We start from the raw sequence: 22,003 nt of genomic DNA, 5'->3' as shown, positions 1-22,003 counted from the left end.
ATGGTGGAACCCTGTCTCTACTAAAAACACAAAAATTAGCCAAAGGTGGTGGCACATGCCTGTAAACCCAACTACTTGGGAGGCTGAGGCAGAAAAATCACTTGAACCCAGGAGGCAGAGGTTACAGTGAGCTGAGATCATGCCACTGCACTCCAGCCTGGGTGACAGAACAAGATTCTGTCTCAAAAAATAAAATAAAATAAAATAAAAAGATGAAAAAGTCCCAGAGATCTGTTGTACATCAGTGTGCACGTAATTAAGAATACTGTACATTTAAAAATGGCTAAGGTGGCAAACTGCATGTGCTTTTTAACGAAATTAAAAATGTATATTCAGCAGGATTACAAATATTCAAAATAAATGCACGCTAAAATTTCTATCTGCGGAAGGCACTTTCTAAATAGTTGTTTTTTGATACATAACTGTACATATTTGTGTGCACATATATATATTTTGATAATGTGCTTACAATGTGTAATGATCAAATAAGGGCAATCAGCGTATCCATCACCTCAAACACATAATTTATTTGTGTTGGGAACATTTCAAATATTCTCTTCTAGCTATTTTGAAATATACATTTTTATGAACTATAATCACCCTATCATGCTATTAAACACTAGAACTTACTCCTTCTATTTTTGCACCCGTTAAACAATCTCTCTTCATTCCTCCCAACAACCTTTCCCAGCTTCTGGCAACCATCATTCTACTCTCTACCACCATGAGATCAACGTTTTTAGCTCCCACATCTGAAGAAGATCATGTGTTATTTGTCTTTCCATGCCTGGTTTATTTCACTTCATATGATGAGCTCCAATTCCATCCACGTTGTTGCAAATGACAGGATTTCATTCTTTTCTATGGCTGAATAATATTCCATTGTGAACCACACTTTCTTTATCTATTCATCTGTTGTGGACACTTAGGTTGATTCCATATCTTGGCTATTGTGAATACAGCTACAGTAAACACGGGAGTACAGATATCTCTTCAACATATTGATTTCTTTTGGATATATATTCACAAGTAGGAATGCCGGATCATATGGCTGATTTATTTTTAGTTTTCTGAGAAATTTCTGTACTATTTCCCAAAGTGGCTAATTTACATACCTAACAACTGTGTAGTAGTGTTCTCTTTCTCCACATCCTTGCCAGCATCTGCTGTTCTTTTACTTTAAAAAAAAAAAATGTATATGCTGTTGTTGTTTTTGAGATAGGGTCTCACTCTGTAACACAGGCTGGAGTGCAGTGGCACAATCATAGCTCACTGCAGCCTCCAACCTCTGGGCTCAAGCAGTCCTCCCACCCCAGCCTCCCAGGGCTGGGACTATAGGAATAAGCCACTATGCTCAGTTTGACATTTTAATAACAACCATTTTAACTAGCATGAGATAATATCTTATTGGTTTTTAGATTTGCATTTCTCTTATGATTAGTGATGTTGAGCACTTTTCCATACCCCAATTGGTCATTTGTATGTCCACTTTTGAGAGATGTCTATTCAGAATCTTTGCCCAGTTTTTATTGGATTACTTTTGCTGTTGAGTTGGTTATTTATATATTCTGCTTATTAATCTGTTCTCACATGGATAGTTTGCAAATATTTTCTCCCATTCTATAGGCTGTCACTCTGTTGATTGTTTCATTTGCAGTGCATAAGCTTTTTGGTTTGATGTAACCCCATTTGTATGTTTGCTTTTGTTGCCTGTCCTTCTGAGGTCTTGCCCAGAAAATCTTTGCCCAGACCATTGTCCTAAAGCACTTCTTCAGTATTTTATTCTGGTAGTTTCATGTTTTACATCCAATCCAATCAAATACATATTCAGTTTTTATATATGGAAAGGGATAGTGATCTAGTTTCATTTTTCTGCTTATGGATATCCAGTTTTCCCACCCCATTTATTGAAGACATCATTCCTTCCCCAATGTATGTGCTTGGCACCTTTGCCAAAAATCAATTGGCTGGAAATGTGTGAATTTATTTACAGGTTCGCTATTATGCTCCATTAGACTATGTGTCTGTTTTTGTGTCAGTGCCATGGTGTTTTGGATATTAGACCTATGTGGTAAATTTTGAAGCCAGGTAGTATGATGCCTCCAGCTTTATTGTTTTTGCTCAGGATTTCTTTGGGTATTTGAGTGAGGTCTTTTGTGGTTCCATACAAATTTAGGACATTTTTCTATTTCTCTGACAAACGTCTTTGGTGATTTGATAGGGATTACATTGACTCTGTTGACTGCTTTGGGTAGTATGAACATTTTAATGATATTAATTCTTCCAATCTGTGAACATATCTTTTCACATTGTGTGTCTTCTTCAATTCTTTCAGCAGTGTTTTATAGTTCTCATTGTAAAGTTATTTCACTTTTTGGTTTAATTTTTTCCAAGGGTTTCTGTTGTTGTTGTTAAGTTGTTGTTGTTAACTATTGTATATGAGATTGCTTTTTAAATTTGTTTTTCATATTGTTCACTGCTGATGTGTAGAAATGGAGATTTTTGTATGTTGACTTTGTATCTTGTAGCTTTGCTGAATTCTTTCATCAGCTCTAACAGTATTTCGGTGCAGTCTTTAGATTTTTCTAAATATAAGATCATGTTGTCTGCAAACAAGGATAATTTGACTTCCTCCTTTCTTATTTCCTTCTCTTGACTAACTGCTCTGACCAGGACTTCCACTCGTATGTCAAACAGGAGTGGTGAAAATGAGCATCCTTGTCTTCTTCTAAGATCTCAGAAGGGCTTCAGTTTTTCCCAATTCAGTATTATATTAGCTGTGAGTTTTCACAAATGGCCTTTATTTGTTCTGAAGTACGTTCCTTCTATACACAGTTTGGTGAGAGTTTTTATCAGGAAGCGATGTTGAATTTTATCACATCTTTTTCAGCATCTATTGAAATAATTATATAGTTTCTGTTTTTTATTCTGTGAATGTGATGTACCATATTTCTTAATTTGCCATAGTATGTCAAACCATCCTCAGAAACTTTTCGTCTATTTCACTTCTACTAATTTTGGTTTTGGTTTGTTCTTGCTCTTCTAACTCCTTGAGATGCATCATTAGGTTATTTGAAGTCTTTCTACATTTTGACATCAGTGTTTATTGCTATAAACTTCCCTCAAAGAACTGCTTTTCTTGCATCCCATGTGTTGGTATGCTGTTTCCATTTTCATTTGTCTGAAGGAATTTTATAATTTAATTTCTTAATTGACTCCATTCCTTGTTCAGGAGCATGTTGTTTAATTTCCATAAATTTGTACCATTTCCATTTTTTCCTTCTATTATTGGTTTGTAGGTTTATTCTGTGTGGTCAGAAAGGATAGTTGATATTATTATTTGTTTGTTTGTTTGTTTTGAGATGGAGTCTCGCTCTGTTGCCCAGGCTGGAGTGCAGTGGCACGATCTCGGCTCACTGCAAGCTCTGCCTCCCAGGTTCACACCATTCTCCTGCCTCAGCCTCCCAAGTAGCTGGGACTATAGGGGCCTGCCACCACCCCGGCCTAATTTTTTGTAGTTTTAGTAGAGATGGGGTTTCACCATGTTAGCCAGGATGGTCTCGATCTCCTGACCTCATGATCCGCCCATCTCGGCCTCCCAAAGTGCTGGGATTACAGGCGTGAGCCACCGTGCCTGGCCCCTGGTTGATACCATTTTTAAAAATTTGTTAAGACCTGCTTTGGAACCTAACATATGATTTGTCCTGGAGAATGCCGCATGCATTGTTGAAAAAAATGTATATTCTGCAACTGTTTACTGCAATATTCTGTAAATGTCTGTTGGGTCCATTTGGCTTACAGTCCAATTTAACTCTGAAGACTGTTGATTTTTCTATCTGGATCACATGTTCATTGCCGGAAGTGGGGTGTTGAAGTCTCCCACTATTATTCTATTACAGTCAGTTTTTCCCTTTAGGTTCATTAATATGTTTTATATACTTGGGTGCTCCAGTGTTGCATACAAACACATTTACAATGATTATATCCTCTTGCCATACTACTGACTCCTTCACCATTATGTAACAAATGGCCTCCTTTGTCCTCTGTAACACCGTTGACAAAGTTTATTTTATCTGATACAACCACAGCTACTCCAGCTTTTTTGGTTTGCATTTGCATGGAATATCTTTCCATCCCTTTACTTTCAATCTGTGCATGTCTTTAAAGGTAAAGTGAGTTTCTTGCAGACAGCATATAGTTGGGTCTTGTTTCATTATGCATTCAGCAACTCTATGTCTTTTAATTGGGGAATTTAATACACTTACACTCAAGGTATGATAGATAAGGGTTTACTACTGTCATTTTGTTAGTTGTTTTGTGGTTGTTTTGTAGGTCTTTTCTTCTTTTCCACTTACTGTCATAGTTAAGGATTTTTTTCTAGTAGTATGTTTTGATTCTATGCCATTTATTTTTAGTGTCTCTCTTACAGGTTTTTGGTTTGTGGTTACCACGAGGCTTATAAAAAATATTTTGTAGTTACAACAGGTTATTTTAAACTGATAATAACTCAATGTGGACTGACAAGCATCAAAAACAAACTCTATATTTTAACACCATATCACCCCCCGTACTTTGACTTTCATGCTTCAATTTATACCTTTTTATATTGCCTCTTAACCAATTGTTGGAGTTTTTTAAGAGTTTTGTGTTTTAGTCTTCATATTTAAGATATAAGTGGTTTTATTTACCATAACTACAGTATTAGAGTATTCTGAATTTGATTGTTTCACTTTTTTTTTTTTTAAGATTTACTTTTAGGCTCAGGGGTCCATGTGCATGTTTGTTCTGTAGGTAAATTGTATGTCACAAAAGTCTGCTGTACAGATTATTTCATCACACAGATAATAAGCATAATACCAAATAGTTGTTCTACTTTTATCCAAGAGTTTTCTTTTTTTTTTTTTGAGATGCAGTCACCTTCTGTCACCCAGGCTGCAGTGTAATGGTGTGATCTCAGCTCACTGCAACCTTCACCTTCTGGGTTCAAGTGATTCTCCTGCCTTGGCTTCCTGAATAGCTGGGATTACAGGCACCCATCACCCGCCCAGGTAATTTTTGTATTTTTAGTAGAGATGGGGTTTCACCATGTTGGCCAGGCTGGTCACAAAGTCCTCACCTCAGGTGGTCCACCCACCTCGGCCTCCCAAAGTGCTAGGATTACAGGCACGAGCCACTGTGCCCAGCCTCACCCATGAGTTTTTTTAACTTCAGACGTTTTCTTGTTACATCTTAGCATCCATTTCCTTCAGACTGAAGAACTCCCTCTAGCAGTCTAATATGGTTTGGCTGTGTACCCACCCAAATCTTACCTTGAATTGTAGTAATCCTCACACGTCAAGGGCAAAGTCAGATGGAGATAATTAAATAATGGGGGTGGTTTCCCCCATACTGTTCTTTTGGTAGTAAATAAGTCTCTGATAGTTTTATAAATGGGAGTTCCCCTGCACAAGCCATCTTGCCTGCCACTATGTAAGATGTGACTTTGCTCCTCATTCACCTTCTGCCATGATTGTGAGGCCTCCCAAGCCATGTGGAACTGTGAGTCAATTAAATCTCCTTCCTTTATAAATTATCCAGTGTCAGTTATGTCTCTATTAGCAGCGTGAAAACAGACTAATACACAGTTCTGGCAAAACAGGTCTGGCATTGATGAACTCCCTCAACATTTGTTTGTCTGGAAATGTCTTTATCCTTCCTTTGTGTTTGAAAAATAGCTTTACTGGGCCAGGCACAGTAGCTCAAGACTATAATCCTAGCACTTTGGGAGGACAAGGCAGGCAGACTGCCTGAGCTCAGGAGTTTCAGGAGTTTGAGAACAGCCTGGGCAACACAGTGAAACCCTGTCTCTACTAAAATACAAAAAATTAGCTGGGCATGGTGGCATGTGCCTGTAGTCCCAGCTACTCAGGAGGCTGAGGCAGGAGAATGCTTGAACTCAGGAGGTAAAGGCTGCAGTGAGCCATCATGCACTGCACTCCAGCCTGAGTGACAGAGTAAGACTCCATCTCCAAAATAAAAAAGAAAAAGAAAAATAGCTTTACTGGGTACAATATTCTTGGTGGACAATTTTCCTCCCTCTTTCCCTCCCTCCCTTCCTTCGAATATAGCATTCCAGTCTCTCCTGGCCTTCAAGGTTTCTGCTGAGGAATCCATTGAAAGCCATATTGGGGCTCCACTGACTGAGATATGTTTCCTTTTTCTTAATGTTTTTAGTATTTTTTCTTTGTCTTTGATTTTTGCTAATTTGATTATAATGTGCCTTGGGGAATTCCCTCTCTAGGTTGAATTTGAATGGTAATCTCTCAGCTTCCTTTACCTAGATGTTGTCATCTTTCCTCAGAGTTTGGAAATTTTCAGTCATTATTTCCTTAAATATGCCTTCTAGGCCTTTTTCACTCTCATCTCCTTTAAAAATTCCAATTATCAGAGGTTGCTTCCCTTATTGATGTCTCATAATTCTTGTAGGCCCTCTTCATTCTTTATTCTTTTCTTTTTGCTCTTCCGTTTAGGTAAATTCATAGCTTCTACCCTCAAGCTCAATAATTCTTTCCTTTGTTTGATCAAGTCTGCTGTCAAAACTTTCTAATGAGTTTTTCCATTCAGTTATGGTACTCTTCATTTATAGAATCTCTCTGTTTTTTAAAAAAACACTTCTATTTTTGTCAAACTTCTCATTTCATTTCTGGAGTGTTTTCCAAATTCCATTCAGATTTCTATCCATATTTTCTTGTGATTCCCTGAACTTCTTCAAAAAATAATTCTAAATTCTCTTTCAAAAATCTTGTAGATCTTCAATTCTTCTAGTTCATTTCTGGAGTTGAGTTGGTTTCTTTTAGTAGTATCATACTTTGTTGGATTTTCACAATCCTTGCATCTTTATGTTGATGCCTGCACATTTGAAGAGACAGTTAACTCTTCTAGTTTTTGCAGGTGTTATTTATTGCTGTTACTTAGACCTTTACTTTTTAGTATCAGACCTTAAACATGGCCTGTTGTTTCTTCCTGTTTAGTGTATGACTTAGAGTAAGTACCAGAACTAAAACACTGCATTAGAACTAATTCATTGCCCTGTCATTGTTTCCTGTTCTGGGGAAGACTTATAATGAACATTGAAGCATAAATGCTGTTGCAGGATGAAATTGCTGCCCTGCCATTGTTTCCCACTCTAGGGAAGACTTACAGTGAGCACCAAAGCTTAAACACTGCCACAGAACTACATTGCTGCCCTACCACTGTTTCTTAAACTGGAGAAAACTTAAGTGGGCACTGGAACTTAATCATGACTGTTAGTTGTTTCTATCCAGGGAAGGTTCCATGCAAGCACCTGGGCTTTGTGGAAAGCCTGGGATTCAGGCTATCCCACAGACTATGTCCCTACAGCTCTATGGCATCAACCAGTCTCTTCAACACGGTTTCCCAGCTGATTGGAGTACTGAGTAGCCACAAAGATCCACACCTGTCACTGTAATCATTGGCCCACTTTTGTTCCCAATACACTCCAGCTGGTTCAGTCCTTCTGGCATTTCCAATGGTACCTACGAGATGGAGCTGGAGTGGGCTTTCCATGAAGATTCCCAGACCAGTGAGAAGAACAAACATCCACCTCCAATTCTCTCCTCTCACCTCAGAAACCATGGGTCTAGGGAAATTTTCTGAGTGGTGTTATGCCAGCTTGGGGGAGGGGTTGGCACAATCTGAAATGATGATTTCTCTTATCAGCCAAGGTTTCTCTCAGGTCTGTGGATACAGGGGATTTCTCTGATTCTCCCGAGTTCTGGCGTATTCAGGCTGGTGCTCTTGTCTTTGAATGGTTTCTAATCGTATTTTTATGAAAGCAGTGATGCTAGGGGATCTTCTATTCTGCCGTCTTGATGATATCACCATCTAGGTAATTTATATTTCTTTGTTTTTTCTTTTTTGTAAATTTCTCCTGGAAATTTCTATGATAAACATATATTGGTCAGGTGTGGTGGCTCACACCTATAATCCCAACACTTTGGAAAGCTGAGACAGTGATGTGGGAAGTCAGAGACCCCGACCAGAGGGACCGACTGAAGCCACAGCAGGAGAACATAAATTGTGACAATTTCATGGACATTTATTAGTTCCCCAAATTAATACCTTTACAATTTCTTATGCCTGTCTTTACTGCAGTCTCTGAACATAAATTGTGAAGATTTCATGGACATTTATAACTTCCCCAATCAATACTCTTATAATTTCCTATGTCTGTCTTTACTTTAATCTCTTAATCCCGTCATCTTCATAAGCTGGGGATGTATGTCGCCTCAGGACCCTGATGATTGCGTTAAATGCACAAATTGTTTGTAAAGCATGTGTTTGAACAATATGAAATCTAGGCACCTTGAAAAGAACAGGATAACAGCGATTTTCAGGGAATTAGGGAGCTAACCACAAGGTCTGACTGCCTGCAGGGCCAGACAGAACAGAGTCATATTTCTCTTCTTACAGAAGTTAATAGGAGAAATATCGCTGAATTCTTTTCTCAGCAAGGAATAACTCTGGGAAAGGAATGCATTCCCAAGTGGAGGTCTCTAAAATGGCCGCTCTGGGAGTGTCTGTCTTATGTGGTTGAAGATAACGGATGACATAATGCCCTTGTCTCCTGCAGTGCCCTCAGGCTTGCTAGGATTAGGACATTCCAACCTGGCAAATTCTAGTCAGACCGGTTGTCTGCTCTCGAACCCTGTTTCCTGTTAAGATGTTTATCAAGACAATGCGTGCTCATCAGTAATTCTAATTTCGCCCTGGCCTTGTGATCTCGCTCTGCCCTTCTGCCCTTGTAATCTTTTATTGCCCCTTGAGGCATATGATCTTTGTGATTTACTCCCTGTTCGTACCCCCCTCCCCTTTTGAAATCCCTAATAAAAACTTGCTGGTTTTGTGGTTCGGGGACATCACAGAACCTGCCGACATGTGATGTCACCCCCAGAGGCCCAGCTGTAAAATTTCTCTCTTTGTACTCTTTCTCTTTATTTCTCAGACCAGCCAACACTTAGGGAAAATAGAAAAGAACCTACATTGAAATACTAGGGGTTGGTTCCCCTGATAAGACAGGAGGAAAACTTGAGCTGATGAGCTCAAGACCAGACTCGGCAACATAGTGAGATCCCATCTCTACAAAAAATAAATGAAAATTAGCCAGGCATGTTGGCACATGCCTGTAGTCCCAGCTACTTGAGGGGCTGAGATGGGAGGATCACTTGAGCCCAGGAGGTTGAGGCTGCTAGTGAGCTGTGATCACACCACCGCAATCTGGTCTGAGTGTAAAAGACCCTGCTTCTAAAATCAAACAGAACAAAACAAATGAAAACAACATATTTGCTTTTATTATTAGCAAAGAACACCTGTGATATAAGAAAGTATATACATTATATACATACTAAGAGAATAATAGATTGTTTAATCTCAGTTAAACACAGGGTATTTTAACAGCCAGGCCCAGTGGCTAACACCTGTAATCCTAGCACTTTGGGACTCCAAGGCGGGTTGATCGCCTGAGGTCAGGAGTTCGAGACCAGCCTGGCCAACATGGTGAAACCCTGTCTCTACTAAAAACACAAAGATTAGCCAGGCATGGTGGCACGTGCCTGTAATCCCAGCAACTTGGGAGGCTGAGACATGAGAATCTCTTGAACTTGGGAGGCAGAGGTTGCAGTGAGCTGAGATTACACCACTGTACTCCAGCCTGGGCAATGGAGCAAGACTCTGTCTCAAAAACAATAATAAATAAATATAATAAAATAAAGAACATTTTTAAAATGTGAAAAAGGTACTGAGAAAATATTTGACAAGGCAATGCCTGAAATGTTCTAAAAGTATTAAGAAACATAAAAACATGCAGCCAAGATGCTCAGAGAATCCGAAACAGACTGAAAAATATCAAACCCCTAGACACTTTTTAAAGACACAGATGAGTTAAAAGTGAAAGAATGGAAAAGATATATCATGCAATTATTGCTCATAAGAACGTTTGATATAGTAATATTATATGTCAGACCACATAGTATTAGAGACAGCAGACTACAAGAAACAAAACATTATATATAAAGAGAGACATTTCTAAACAATAAAAAGGTCAGTTCATTAAGATGATACAAAAATTCTAAATATGTGTGTACTAAATTATTTGGTGGTTCAAAATACATGAGAAAAAACTGACAGAACTGAAAGGGCAGACAAATCCACAAAGGACAAATCCATAATTACTTTCTCAACAATTGATAAAACAAATAGAATAGGCTGGGTGCGGTGGCTCACACCTGTAATCCCAGGACTTTGGGAGGCCAAGGTAGGTGGATCACGAGGTCAGGAGTTCAAGACCAGCCTGGCCAACATGGTGAAACCACCATCTACTAAAAATATGAAAATTAGCCGGGCATGGTGGCACGTGCCTGTAATCCCAGCTATTTGGGAGGCTGAGGCAGGAGAATCGCTTGAACCCAGGAGGTGGAAGCTGCTGTAAGCCAAGACCACGCCACTGCACTCCAGCCTGGAGACAGAGCGAGACTCCATCTCCAAAAAAAAAAAACAAATAGAATATTAGTAATGATATATAAAACTTGAACAGCAACAAACAAGTTGACCAAATTGACACCTGTGGAATGAATGCTATATCCAACCGAATATACATTCTTCTAATATATAAATGGAGCATTCACCAAGATTGACTAAGTGCTTGACCATAAAACAAGTCTAAAATCTAACAAGATTGGAATCACAGAGAATATTCATATAGGAAATATTCTCTGACCACAATGGAAGTAACAATAAGATATTTGGGAAAATACCAAATACTCGGAAAGTAAACAACACCCTTCTAATTATTCATGTATCAAAATTCACAAGGGAAATTAGAAAGTATTTTTAATATAAATTATAATAAAAACTCAACCTATCAAAATTTGTGAAATGCAGATAATGTATTGCTTAGTACTTAAAGGGAAATGTGCAGTTTTAAATGCTTGTATTAGAAGAAAAAGGAAGTCTCCAATTTAAGATGTCAGAAAAAAGAACGTATTAATTCCAAATAAATAGAAAGACAGGAATGAAAAATCAAAGAACTAAGAAATGGACAATGAAGAAAAATCAATGCAATTTTTAAAAATGGTTCTTTTAGATCATTCCAGGAACATAAGTTGGTTTATATTTCAAAATGAATAAATATACTGATGTTTTGAGGAGACAGAGTTCTCACTGAGGAAGAAGGGAGATATAAATACAGAATAGAGGGAGACAAAAAAGAACTTCATGGTGTTGAATTTAAATTATAGGTAGAGGGATTAACTCAAATGTTTAAGAATATGAAATTACACATTTCTTAGTCCAGTCTGTGAATGGAAAAACAGCAATCACACCCAAGAAACCATGAGCACACCTAATGGCCAGACCATAGTTTCTAAATACCATTTACCCCTAAAGGAACAAGCGTTTCTTGAAGAAAAATGGCTCATTTCAGGGCCGAGACAGGGAAGACACAAAAGAATATCTGGAATATCTTTTTATGCCAGAAAGTTAAAAAATGTTTTAAAAGAAAAAACAGGAAATATCAAGAAGACATAGGAGCCAGCTTGAAGTTCCAACTGCTCAAATCTGAGACAACCATAACATCAAGCAGCAACAATAATGGATAATATCTATCCACTGAAGTTTGAAAAAAATCCACCTTAACAATCAATGAGTGAATCAGGAGGAAAATCTATTCCTTAATATAGAATGCCAACTAACAAATGTAACAGAAATGAGGACTGGGCACAATGGCTAAGGCCTATAATGCCAACACTTCGAGAGTCTGAGGCGGGTGGATTGCATGAGCTGAGGAATTCAAGACCAGCCTGGCCAACATGGTAAAACCACATCTCTACAAGAAAAAAAAAAAAAAAATTAGCCAGGTATGGTGGTACATGCATACAGTCCCAGCTACTCAGGAGGCTTAGGTGGGAGCATCACTTGAGCCTGGAAGGCAGAGGTTGCAGTGAGCCATGATTGTACCATTGCACTCCAGCCTGGGTAACAGAGCAAGAACATGTCTCAAAAAACAAAAACGAAAACAAATGTAACAGGAATGCTAGTTAGAATATTACTATTTTGCAATTATCATAGTACTATGTGAGCCTGTCAAATATTATCAATCAAGGTACAGTTTCATGAGGAGCAGCATATATGACAGTTTCAAAATATTCCTCTCAAATTACTTAACAGCAAAAATGATAACTTTCCTGTGGAAAAACCTGGCAGAAATCACTTAACCAGGTGATCAGTTACATCACCAATAATGCAACTGACATCCTATGTCTTATGATATGCTTTGAGGACATGACATAGTCATATAATATTCTCACCAAAAATGCATAATCTGAATACAATCATGACAAAACATTCAGACAAAGTGAATTTAAAGGACATTCTAAAATGTTATACACCTATACTCTTCAAAAATTCCATGGTTATGAAAGATACAGAAAGAAGTGCTCCCAATAACAGGAAACAAAAGAATCATAACAACGAAATGTAATGTGTGATCCTGGATGAGGGAAAGTGCTGTAAGTGATATTACTGGAATAATGGCAAAAGCCAAATGCTAAATACTCTGAATTTTGTAATTTTACTATGGTTAGGTAAGAAAATTGTCTTATTTTTAGGCAATATACACAATTATTTAGAGGAAAGAGGTTATGATATCTAAAATTTATTCTTAAATGTTTATGCACAATCATCATATACAGAGAGTAATAAAGCACATGTGGCAAAATTAATATTAACGATTGATAAATCCAGATGAATGGCATACATTAGTTCACTGTACTATTCTGGCATATTTTTAATAAATTTAAATTTTTTTCAAAAAAAAACCTTAAGGCAGTACAATATACAGTAAAAGCAAATACTTAAGGAAAAAGCCTAGTAAACAATATGTAAGTCCTGTACACTGAAAACTATGACTCACTGAGAGAAATTAAAGGACTAAATAGAGGGATATACCATGTTCAAGTATTGGAAGACTTAATATTGTAAAGAAATCGATTCTCACCAAAGCAATCTACAGATTCAAGGCAATGCCAAATAAAATCTCATCGGGTTTCTGGGGAAAAGTAATGAGTTGATTTAAAATCTGTATGTAAATGCAAAAGACCAGAAAAAGCCAAGACAATCTTGAAATAGTTAAGTGGGATGCATGAATACTTATTACAAAACAACTTGAATCAAGATCGTGAAGTAGGATAAACAAGCCAATGAAAATAAAAGGCCAAAAGCAAATTCAGGAAACTGATTGAATATGCACAGCTGAGCTGTAAAAAAAAATGAGGCGGAACGCTAAGAACTGATATATATCAATTTCTAGGATATAGTCTTAACTCTTAAAAACCAGGTGAAAAACAGTATATAAAGCATACTAGCTTTTGTATCAGAAAGAAAGGGAGATAAAACTTACATATCTGTAAAAAGAACTCAAAAAGGATAAATCAGAAAACAACTTGATTACCTACAAGAGATGCTGAGGAATGGATGGGTGGAGTAATAATGAAGTGATATTTTTAATTATACTTTTCTGTAAAGTTTTGTTTTTTGGAAGCATGTTAATTTTATGAGCTTTCAAATATATAATTAAACAAACAAAATTTGAGGAGGCAGGGATATGAATTTAAACAGAAACAAATGAACCCAATTGTATTTCAAATGAATACTACTACTGCAAAAAGGGAGAAAAAGAAATAACAACCAAAACCAAAAAACCTAATCCAACTAACTTTTGTTTTTTTGTTTGTTCTTTTAGACAGTCTCGCTCTGTCACCCAGGCTGGAGTGCAGTGGCACAGTCTCCGTTCACTGTAACCTCCGCTCCCAGGTTCAAGAGATTCTCCTGCCTCAGCCTCCTGAGTAGCTGGGACTATAGGTGCCACCAACACATCCAGCTAATATTTGCATTTTTTTTGTAGAGACAGGGTTTCGCTATGTTGGCCAGGCTGGTCTCGATCTCCTGGCCTCAAGTGATCCACCTGCGTTGGCCTCCCAAAGTGCTGGAATTAGCCACCGTGCCCAGCCCCAGGTAATTTTTGAACACAGTTTATACCCTCAGTATAAGAAAATCTCATCCTGAATTCATGAGTTCATGTCCTTTGTAGCGACATGGATGAAGCTGGAAACTATCATTCTAAGCAAACTATCACAAGGACAGAAAACCAAACACCGCCAGTTCTCACTCATAGGTGGGAATTGAACAATGAGAACACCTGGACACAGGGCGGTGAACATCACACACTGGGGCCTGTCATGGGATGGGGAAAGGGGGAGGGATAGCATTAGAAGAAATACCTAATGTAAATGACAAGTTAGGAGGTGCAGCAAACCAACACTGCACATATATACATATGTAACAAACCTGAACCTTGTGCACATGTACCCCAGAACTTAAAGTATACAAGAAAACAAAACAAAACAAAACAAAACTCATCCTGAATTCTTTATTCTAGGCTTGTTTTCTGAAGTAGTATGGGTGTAGAAATTCTGAAAATTATACGATTAAGCAAAAGAATAAACATATTAATATCACTGGGAGCCAGGGTTCTTACTAGAGAAGAAGGGAAATACAAATTTAGAATCAAGGGAAAGGAAGAACTCGGGTTTAAATGAAATACGAAATTACAATTTCTAAAATATTTATACATACTTTAAAAATCATGTCCACTGAAAAGTCCTGGAAGAAATGATACTCCAACAGCTATTACAACACAGATCTTGGTTTCTAAATACCATTTTCCACCCAAAAAGAAACCAGGGCTCCTTGGAGAAATGGTTGACTCTAGGGCTGGGGAAGATAGTTATGAGAGAATTCTAAAAAACCTGTTATGACAGAAAGGAAGTGCTCTCAATGGTCAAATTTGGGACAATTTGAGCAACAAAATAAATAAGTTCCTTTTTTAAAAACATTGAGATGTGATTAAAGTCAAATAAATAAGTTCCATAATGGGTAATGATACATGTTATCCAATAGGAATCCACGATGCAAACTGATTATAAATAAGGATATAAATACTTAGGGGTAAAGGGAGAGCTATTTCTCAGAATGCTAGCTGTTGAAGCAGACGGAGTGAAAGAATGGGGGAAAAAAAATCACAATTTTGTAACTATCAGAATAAATACAGCTTCAGGCAAGAATCAACAGATGCCAAATCTAGGGGTGAGGTTGATGAGAACACGGATAGCTGCATAACTGTAAAGTGTCTCCTCACATACAGCTTATTAATTGTAGAAGAGAAAACATTAACTATATACTGAAGTCAGGCATGGTGACTCATTCCTGTAATCCTAGCACTTTGGGAGGCTGAAGCAGAAGGATCACTTGAAGCCAGTAGTTCAAGACCAGCCTGGGCAACAAAGCCAGATCCCATCTCTACAAAAAATGTAAAAATTAGCCTGGCCCAGCGGTGGCTCACACCTGTAATCCCAGCACTTTGAGAGGCGGAGGTGGGTAGATCACCTGAGGCCAGGAGCTCGAGACCAGCCTGGCCAACATGGCAAAACCCCGTCTCTACTAAAAATGCAAAAACTAGCCAGGTGTGGTAGCACACTCCTGTAATCCCAGCTACTTAGGAGGCTGAGGCACGAGAATCACTTGAACCTGGGAGGCAGAGGTTGCAGTGAGTCAAGACTGTACCACTGTTCTCCAGCCTGGGCAACAGAGTGAGACTCCATTTTAAAAAAAAAAAATTAGCCTAGCCTAGTGGTGCGCACCTATACTCCCGGCTACTCAGGAGGCTGAGGCAGGATTGCTTGAGCCCTAAAGTTTGAGGCTGCAGTGAACTATATCATGCCACCGCACTCCAGCCTAGGTGACAGAGCAAGAGCCTGTCTCAAAAAACAAACAAAATTAGATACTGAAGAAGCCAGACTACACTTGAATCAGACAACCAGAATTAATCCACTACTAAAGGGCAGCTATTGTTAGCCTCCACTTATACAACGTTCCAGCTGGAAATGTATCACCTGAATCCCATCACTAAGGAACTATCAGAAACCCAAATTAAAGAACATTTCATAAAATAACTGGCCTGTTCTCTTCAAAATGACAACGTCATAAAAGACAGGGAAAGGCTGGGGATCCGTTACAAATGAAAGGACACTAAAAGACATAACAACTAATTGCAATAAATGATTCTGGACCGGATCCTGTACTGAGAAAAACAAATGTGATAAAAGACATTACAGTATTGGAACAGTTGACAAAGTGAGAATATGGACTATAGATTAAAGTATTATATCCCTGTTAAATTTCCCATAGTTGATCAATGTGCTGTGGCTACAGAAGAGAATATCCTCATTCTTAAGGAAGATACACTGAAGTATTAACATGTAAAGTGACATAATGTATGCAACCTACTTGCAAATAGTTAAGAAAACATTATTTGCATTGAGAGATAATAAAACAAATTTGGCAAAATGTTAATTTCTATTGTTCTTGCAACTTTTCCGAAGGGTTGAAATAATTTTAGGTCAATGTTTCAGAGGATATCTAATCAAAAGAGACTACTAAGCCAAGATAATTGTAGGTCTTTCTCCCCCACAACAATTACCAGTTTAAATCCTTGTTTTCCCTATAGACTGCCCCATTTCTACATCCTATATCGGATCAAGAAATAAATATCAGATTCCCATCATTTGTTTAAAACTTTAAGGACTTTTTAAAGAAATTGATATTAAAAGAATGTTATGCAGAAAAATATTTATGCTAACTTTGGTGAGTTTTGGGAAATTATATGGATCTTTTTTTGTGAAAACTTCCTACAGAGATAGGTACACAATGTGCAAGGTATGCTATAATATACGAGAATGTTTAATAAGTACATTACTTATCACAGCAAACAAATGGTGAAAAATCTAAAAATCTACGATTAGAGAAATAAATAAATTGTGATACATCCACATTGCAGAACACAATTTTTAGAAAGAATAAAGTATATCGTAAGTACAAAAATATAGGTATAATACATGATGTAATACAGAATGAGTGAGAAAAGTTGCTGATAGATTTATTTGTATGAAAAAACAGAACTGTGCTAATGTGTTTATGTATGTGCCCAGAAACAAAGGCCTGAAAGGATAGACAGGAAGTAGTTACCAGTGATTGCCCCTGGGAGAATGAGTAGGGGGAAGGGCACTACTCAAACTGAATTTTTTTCCTAAAAGATCCGTATACTATACAATTTTTACAATTTAAAAAACAAAATAGTTTGTATTCTTAGAACTGAGATTTAAATGTACTTTGATGAAATATGGTTTTAGTGAAGAACATAAAATATAACTGATATCTGAACTACCAATATATGCTTGTTACTTAGCATATATAACAAGATCTATTTTTCTGCTCAAGCACCTTTGTTCTATCAAGTTCCATGAGTTTAATTTTTAAACTAGCAAAGCCAACAACTCCTTTTTGGAAATAGGTAAAATAGTCCTAAATTGAACATTTCTGGTTACTTAATGATAGTAACACAAATTTAAAAACAAAACAAATACCAACATAATGTCCTTAACAAAGCTTATCCTGAGAATTACTTCAATTGACAGATCAAACCATGAGCTAAATGATATTCTTTAAACTGTACATGACTTACGACAGTGGAGAAACATAATAAAACTGTTGAACTTTGAATTAGTGACCATCTTATCCATTTTACAAATAGGGAAGATAATCATCATTCAAGTATCCTTTTACTTAACAATACATGCAGGATTGTATAACTATCTGAGAATTAAATTCAACAATTTATTAGGTTGATAGCACAGTATGTTCAATCCATTCTACTATGGTGACACAAAGACTGTCCCTACTCAAAAGACCCTTATGAAATTGCAAAAAAAAAGTTTATTTTACATGGAATGAAATAATAAAACTAAGGAGTACTAAACTCCAGAATCTAAACTTTTCCTTTAATTAGGCAATTTGGGTGACAAATTAACTTTTCAGCCACTATTTGCAATAACTCTCTGAATGGGATCACTATTACATACTGTGAAAAGCAGTGGTTACGCTCTTAAGTGACAATTATCATTTAGATTGTTTTTATGTTGAGATTTCTAAAATCTATTCTCCTTTGCATGTAAGTCAATCTCTAGGGACCTTTAGAGAAACATCTACTTTTTCAGGCATCTAGAATATTATTAGGAATATTAAAATCACAATTTATTAATATAAATCAATAGGCATTCCTCTATTAACTGAAATCCCATGAGTACTCTCAAATTCTCATTACAAGACACCGACACACAGGAGGAAATGTCTATACTGAGCACCTTGAGGAGGTTGTTTCTTTACCTCCGTGTACTAAAAGAACCGTCAATTTTCACTATTCAATATTTCCCGACTGTTACTGAGTCCCAGTCCGTGTATAAGGCTATGAGAATACAGATTCCCTCTCTAACCTCTATGAATTCAGTTTAGTGGGGAGAAAGGCACACAATTAAACAAAGTAGGTAAAAATAAAAGTAGTGGAAAACGTCGCTTTGAGAAACAGCATATACTCAAACTAATACCCATTTTCTAAAAGCCTTGAGTTGTTTCAGCAAACACAATACATGGTGAAAAAAAACAGTACTCCAAGGAAGAACTCTTGGTTTCACAATTCTTAACATATTGTAACGTGACTTTAGGCACGTCATTCTTAACCAGGGTTGGTCTTAGTCACCTCGTCTAAAAATGTCAGTATTAGCAACCTAAACCCGAATCATTTCACCAGCATAAATTAAATTGTATCTAGTGGTTCTTCTGGGTCAAAGATCCACAATACTCACATACTCATCCATCAGATTACCCAAGTAATCATGGCCCAGGAAACCACTACGAGTAAGCTAGATGAATTAGAGTTCCTAAGCTGAGATAAGCTTTAAACTTGTGAACTCAGAAAATGTATTACAGTAGCCATGGTACAGCCTTATAAAATGAACAAGAATAGTTGAACATTTTGTGTATCATTCTAGTACCATACCCGTGTGAATTTCCTACCAGGAATCCGAGTTTCTGCACTACTGGAACCACGCCTCCCAGAGAAATCAAGGAGACACCAGAAAAACCTCCTCAAGGGACAGGGAAAAATCACAGACAAGCTTTCTTCCCTTCTCACCTCCCCCCAAAAAAGCCCAGTGTTTTTCTTCCCCTCCAGCTATGCAGCTGCACCCAGCAGAGAAGTACTAGATTAGCATCATCTGCATTTCATTCCTTTTCTTTTGCAATAGCTACTCGCCTATAATAAACAGACCTTGTGCTCAAGGGAGAATTTACTTCCCCGTCCAGTAAAAATGAAGTTCCTTATTTTCACTAACAACGCCGTCTCCAATCAACACCCAACCTCCCCGGGGGGTGGGTGAGACCAGGCACGCCTCTCCCTGCCACCAGTGCTGCAAGCCTGACGACCCACACCCTAGGAATCGTCCCACTTTCCGACCCCTTGTGCTCCAGTGGCGAGGCTTCGGGGGACAGCGGAAGAGGCCGGGGATTTGGCGTGCACACCAGAGGGGCCCGGGAGCGCCAGGCTGCCTCGGCTGGCAGGGGGCTCGCGGAGGCGGAAGGGGAGCGGCGAACCCCGTGCCACCCCCACTTACCCACTTTGTCCTTCCCGTACATGTGCCCGGCCACCTGATGCGAGAGGGGTACACAGCCGTTGAGGAAGCGGAGTCTGCCGCCCGCCGGCTGCGGGGTGCCCTCAGGGGTGGCCTCGATCGCCGGTGGGGTCCGCATTTCTGGGGGACCCGGCGCCTCGACCCGGAGGGGGGATGGTGGCTCTGTTGCCATAACGGAGAGCAGAAGCGGTAGCGGCAGCGAGAGCAGGAAAAAAAAAAAATAGGGCAAGGGAGGGGGCGCCGGAGAACCCGGGGGTCGCTCAGGATCGGGCGCGAGGAGGCCCGGGGGTTCCCGCGGCTGGTGCCCGCTGAGGCCCCGGGAGGGGGCCCATGACGCCGCAGGGACGCGGGCGCTCCTCTGCCCAACTCGGCGGAGCGCGGCTCCCGGCTCCTGCTCCTCTGCCGCCTCAGCCGCCGGCCCCGGCGCTGCCCAGTAGACAGAACCGAGCCGAAGAGCAGCAGCAGCGGCGCCCCGCGCTCCCTGGGGCCCTGACGGCGACGGCGGCCCCACCTCCTGCGCCCCCGCCCCCTCCCACCGTCCCCTCAGCTGCCGCGCGCGCGTCAGCGCCGCCTGCACCGCCGCTACTGAGCATGCCCAGAGGCCGTCCGACAGGACACCCCCCTGCCATCAGCGGGGAGGGCGCGCGGCGCTGCCGGGACCTGGCGACGGCGAGCAGGGATGGGGCAAGCGCACTTGTGTTCCTTCTCACCCCCACCTCGCGGGCATTTCGAAGTCTCGCGTGCTGCTGTGGCTTCATTCATTCAACACGCTTCTCAGCGCGTCAGCTCAGAGAAGCCAGGGACTTCCAAGTGTGCGGAGCAGTCCGGCATTAGAATTGGAAGGCACTAGCATTGCCAAGGGTGGCTCTAAAGGCCACCCCTAACTGCACTCAACTCCCTCCAACTCCCACCCCGCACAAAAACAACAGAAGTTAAAGCAGGCAGCTTATTAGAAGATGCCCCTTCAAAATACCCTTCTAGTTAATCTCAGCACCCCCTCCCCGGATTGCTGTGTCTAAACCGCTCTTACCAAAAAATAAAACATATAAAAATAAAATAAAATTGGAACCGACACTAATTTCATACTGTAAAAGAGAAAAATCCTAATTTTTTTAAGTGAACACGTTTTTTAAAGAAAGGAGCAAGTTTTTTCTCTCTCCCACTCGACCTTTAAGACAGTGCAGGTTCCAAGGTCCTGAGTAGATAATTATATCAAAAGCCGGAGAAAGGGATGGACACCGGTAGCTAAGCGAGGTTCTGGAATGGGACTCAGTCATTGATTCCTGTATGTCCGCCACTGGCGTGTTATATAAAAGCTGGACCTGGACTTGAAGGTAAATCGTCACAAGCCTCGAGCAAGAAAAACTGGGGTCAAATCTTAGGTATCTGATTAAAGTAAGTGTCCTATTAACACCTGTCTCTGTCCCCAGAAGCCCACACACCTGGAAGAGACGTAAAATCTGGCCTGGATTCCCTAATCCCAGGGCCCTGGCCCTCCGCTTCAGGGCCCCGCCCCTCGGCGTTGCGCAAACTCCGTTGCTACCTAAGTCTTTTCCTCCTCCCCGCTCCCGTGGCTGTCAAAATCCGGAGTCCAGACTTCCTTAAGGCCCAGGGCACAGCTCCACGCATGCTCAGCACCTACCAGGGTCGAGCTCACACACGTGCTTACGACCCGCCGCGGCGCCTGCGCGGTAGCAGCGCGGAGTCGGTGCCCTTAGTACGGCACTGGCACCTTTAGTCTCGCCGGCCGCGCGAACCCGTTTGTGCTCGGTATCCTAGTGCACACGCCTTGCAAGCGACGGCGCCATGAGTCTGACTTCCAGTTCCAGCGTACGAGGTGAAGTGGGGCCTGGGAGCGGGTGAGGCTGGTGAGGCTCACCGGTTGCTGCGCCCGCAGCTCAGCTGGGTTGTTTTACCGCTGCCCTACACGCCCGCCGGTCCTATAACCTTGAGATGCAGAAGGGCAAGTGCTCGGCCCGGCTGCGGGCTCCGGCCGGGATAGGGAAGGGGGGCGAGGTCAGGGATGGATTGATGGTTTGGGGCCATGCGAGACCAGAGTCCACGTTTCCCCCAACTAGCCAAACCCTAACACCAAATGACCGCGCCGCTAGCTTTTCTTGTTCTCTTCTAAGACGCTTTCATATCCTTAAGTCACAGAGCCTGGAAAGAAAGGAAAGGTGGGAGAAAACAACAGCAAACCTGTTTACCCTTCTCCTGTTTCAGTCAGCGTCGGGCCACAACGTCGATTTCCTGCAATCCTGAAGCATTGCATGACTAATCACATCTTAGTTTTGCAGATTTTTTTTTTCCAGGGATGAAACCCAATCCGAGGTCTTCAGTTTTCCCGGTTTTTTGTTATGCCCCTGGCA

General features: G+C 40.1%; 3 protein-coding genes across 6 annotated transcripts in view; 2 read left to right on the top strand and 1 right to left on the bottom strand.

Annotated features, from left to right (window-relative positions):
* Positions 1-20,125, bottom strand: part of IPMK (inositol polyphosphate multikinase) — an 84,296-nt gene extending 64,171 nt beyond the window's left edge. Inside the window, exon 1 of one of the 2 annotated variants that reach the window (XM_050803058.1) lies at positions 19,617-20,125. In XM_050803058.1, coding sequence (XP_050659015.1) covers positions 19,617-19,806 — 190 coding nt within the window. In that variant the 5' untranslated portion in view covers positions 19,807-20,125. The remainder of the gene's footprint in view (positions 1-19,616) is intronic. The other variant, XM_050803057.1, reaches the window with a different exon arrangement.
* PHYHIPL (phytanoyl-CoA 2-hydroxylase interacting protein like) overlaps positions 1-22,003 on the top strand; it is a 1,239,789-nt gene that overhangs the window by 204,063 nt on the left and 1,013,723 nt on the right. The window lies entirely within an intron of this gene.
* The window catches only part of CISD1 (CDGSH iron sulfur domain 1), a 1,082,448-nt gene that overhangs the window by 1,038,648 nt on the left and 21,797 nt on the right, over positions 1-22,003 (top strand). For all 3 annotated transcript variants that reach the window (XM_050803091.1, XM_050803090.1, XM_050803092.1), the window contains exon 2: positions 21,323-21,471. In XM_050803091.1, coding sequence (XP_050659048.1) covers positions 21,441-21,471 — 31 coding nt within the window. In that variant the 5' untranslated portion in view covers positions 21,323-21,440. The remainder of the gene's footprint in view (positions 1-21,322; positions 21,472-22,003) is intronic.

Source organism: Macaca thibetana, chromosome 9 (genome assembly GCF_024542745.1).
Source record: "Macaca thibetana thibetana isolate TM-01 chromosome 9, ASM2454274v1, whole genome shotgun sequence".
Taxonomy (NCBI): Eukaryota; Metazoa; Chordata; class Mammalia; order Primates; family Cercopithecidae; genus Macaca; species Macaca thibetana.
Note: the sequence above shows the minus strand (reverse complement) of the source record. Positions and strands in the feature narration are given on the sequence as shown.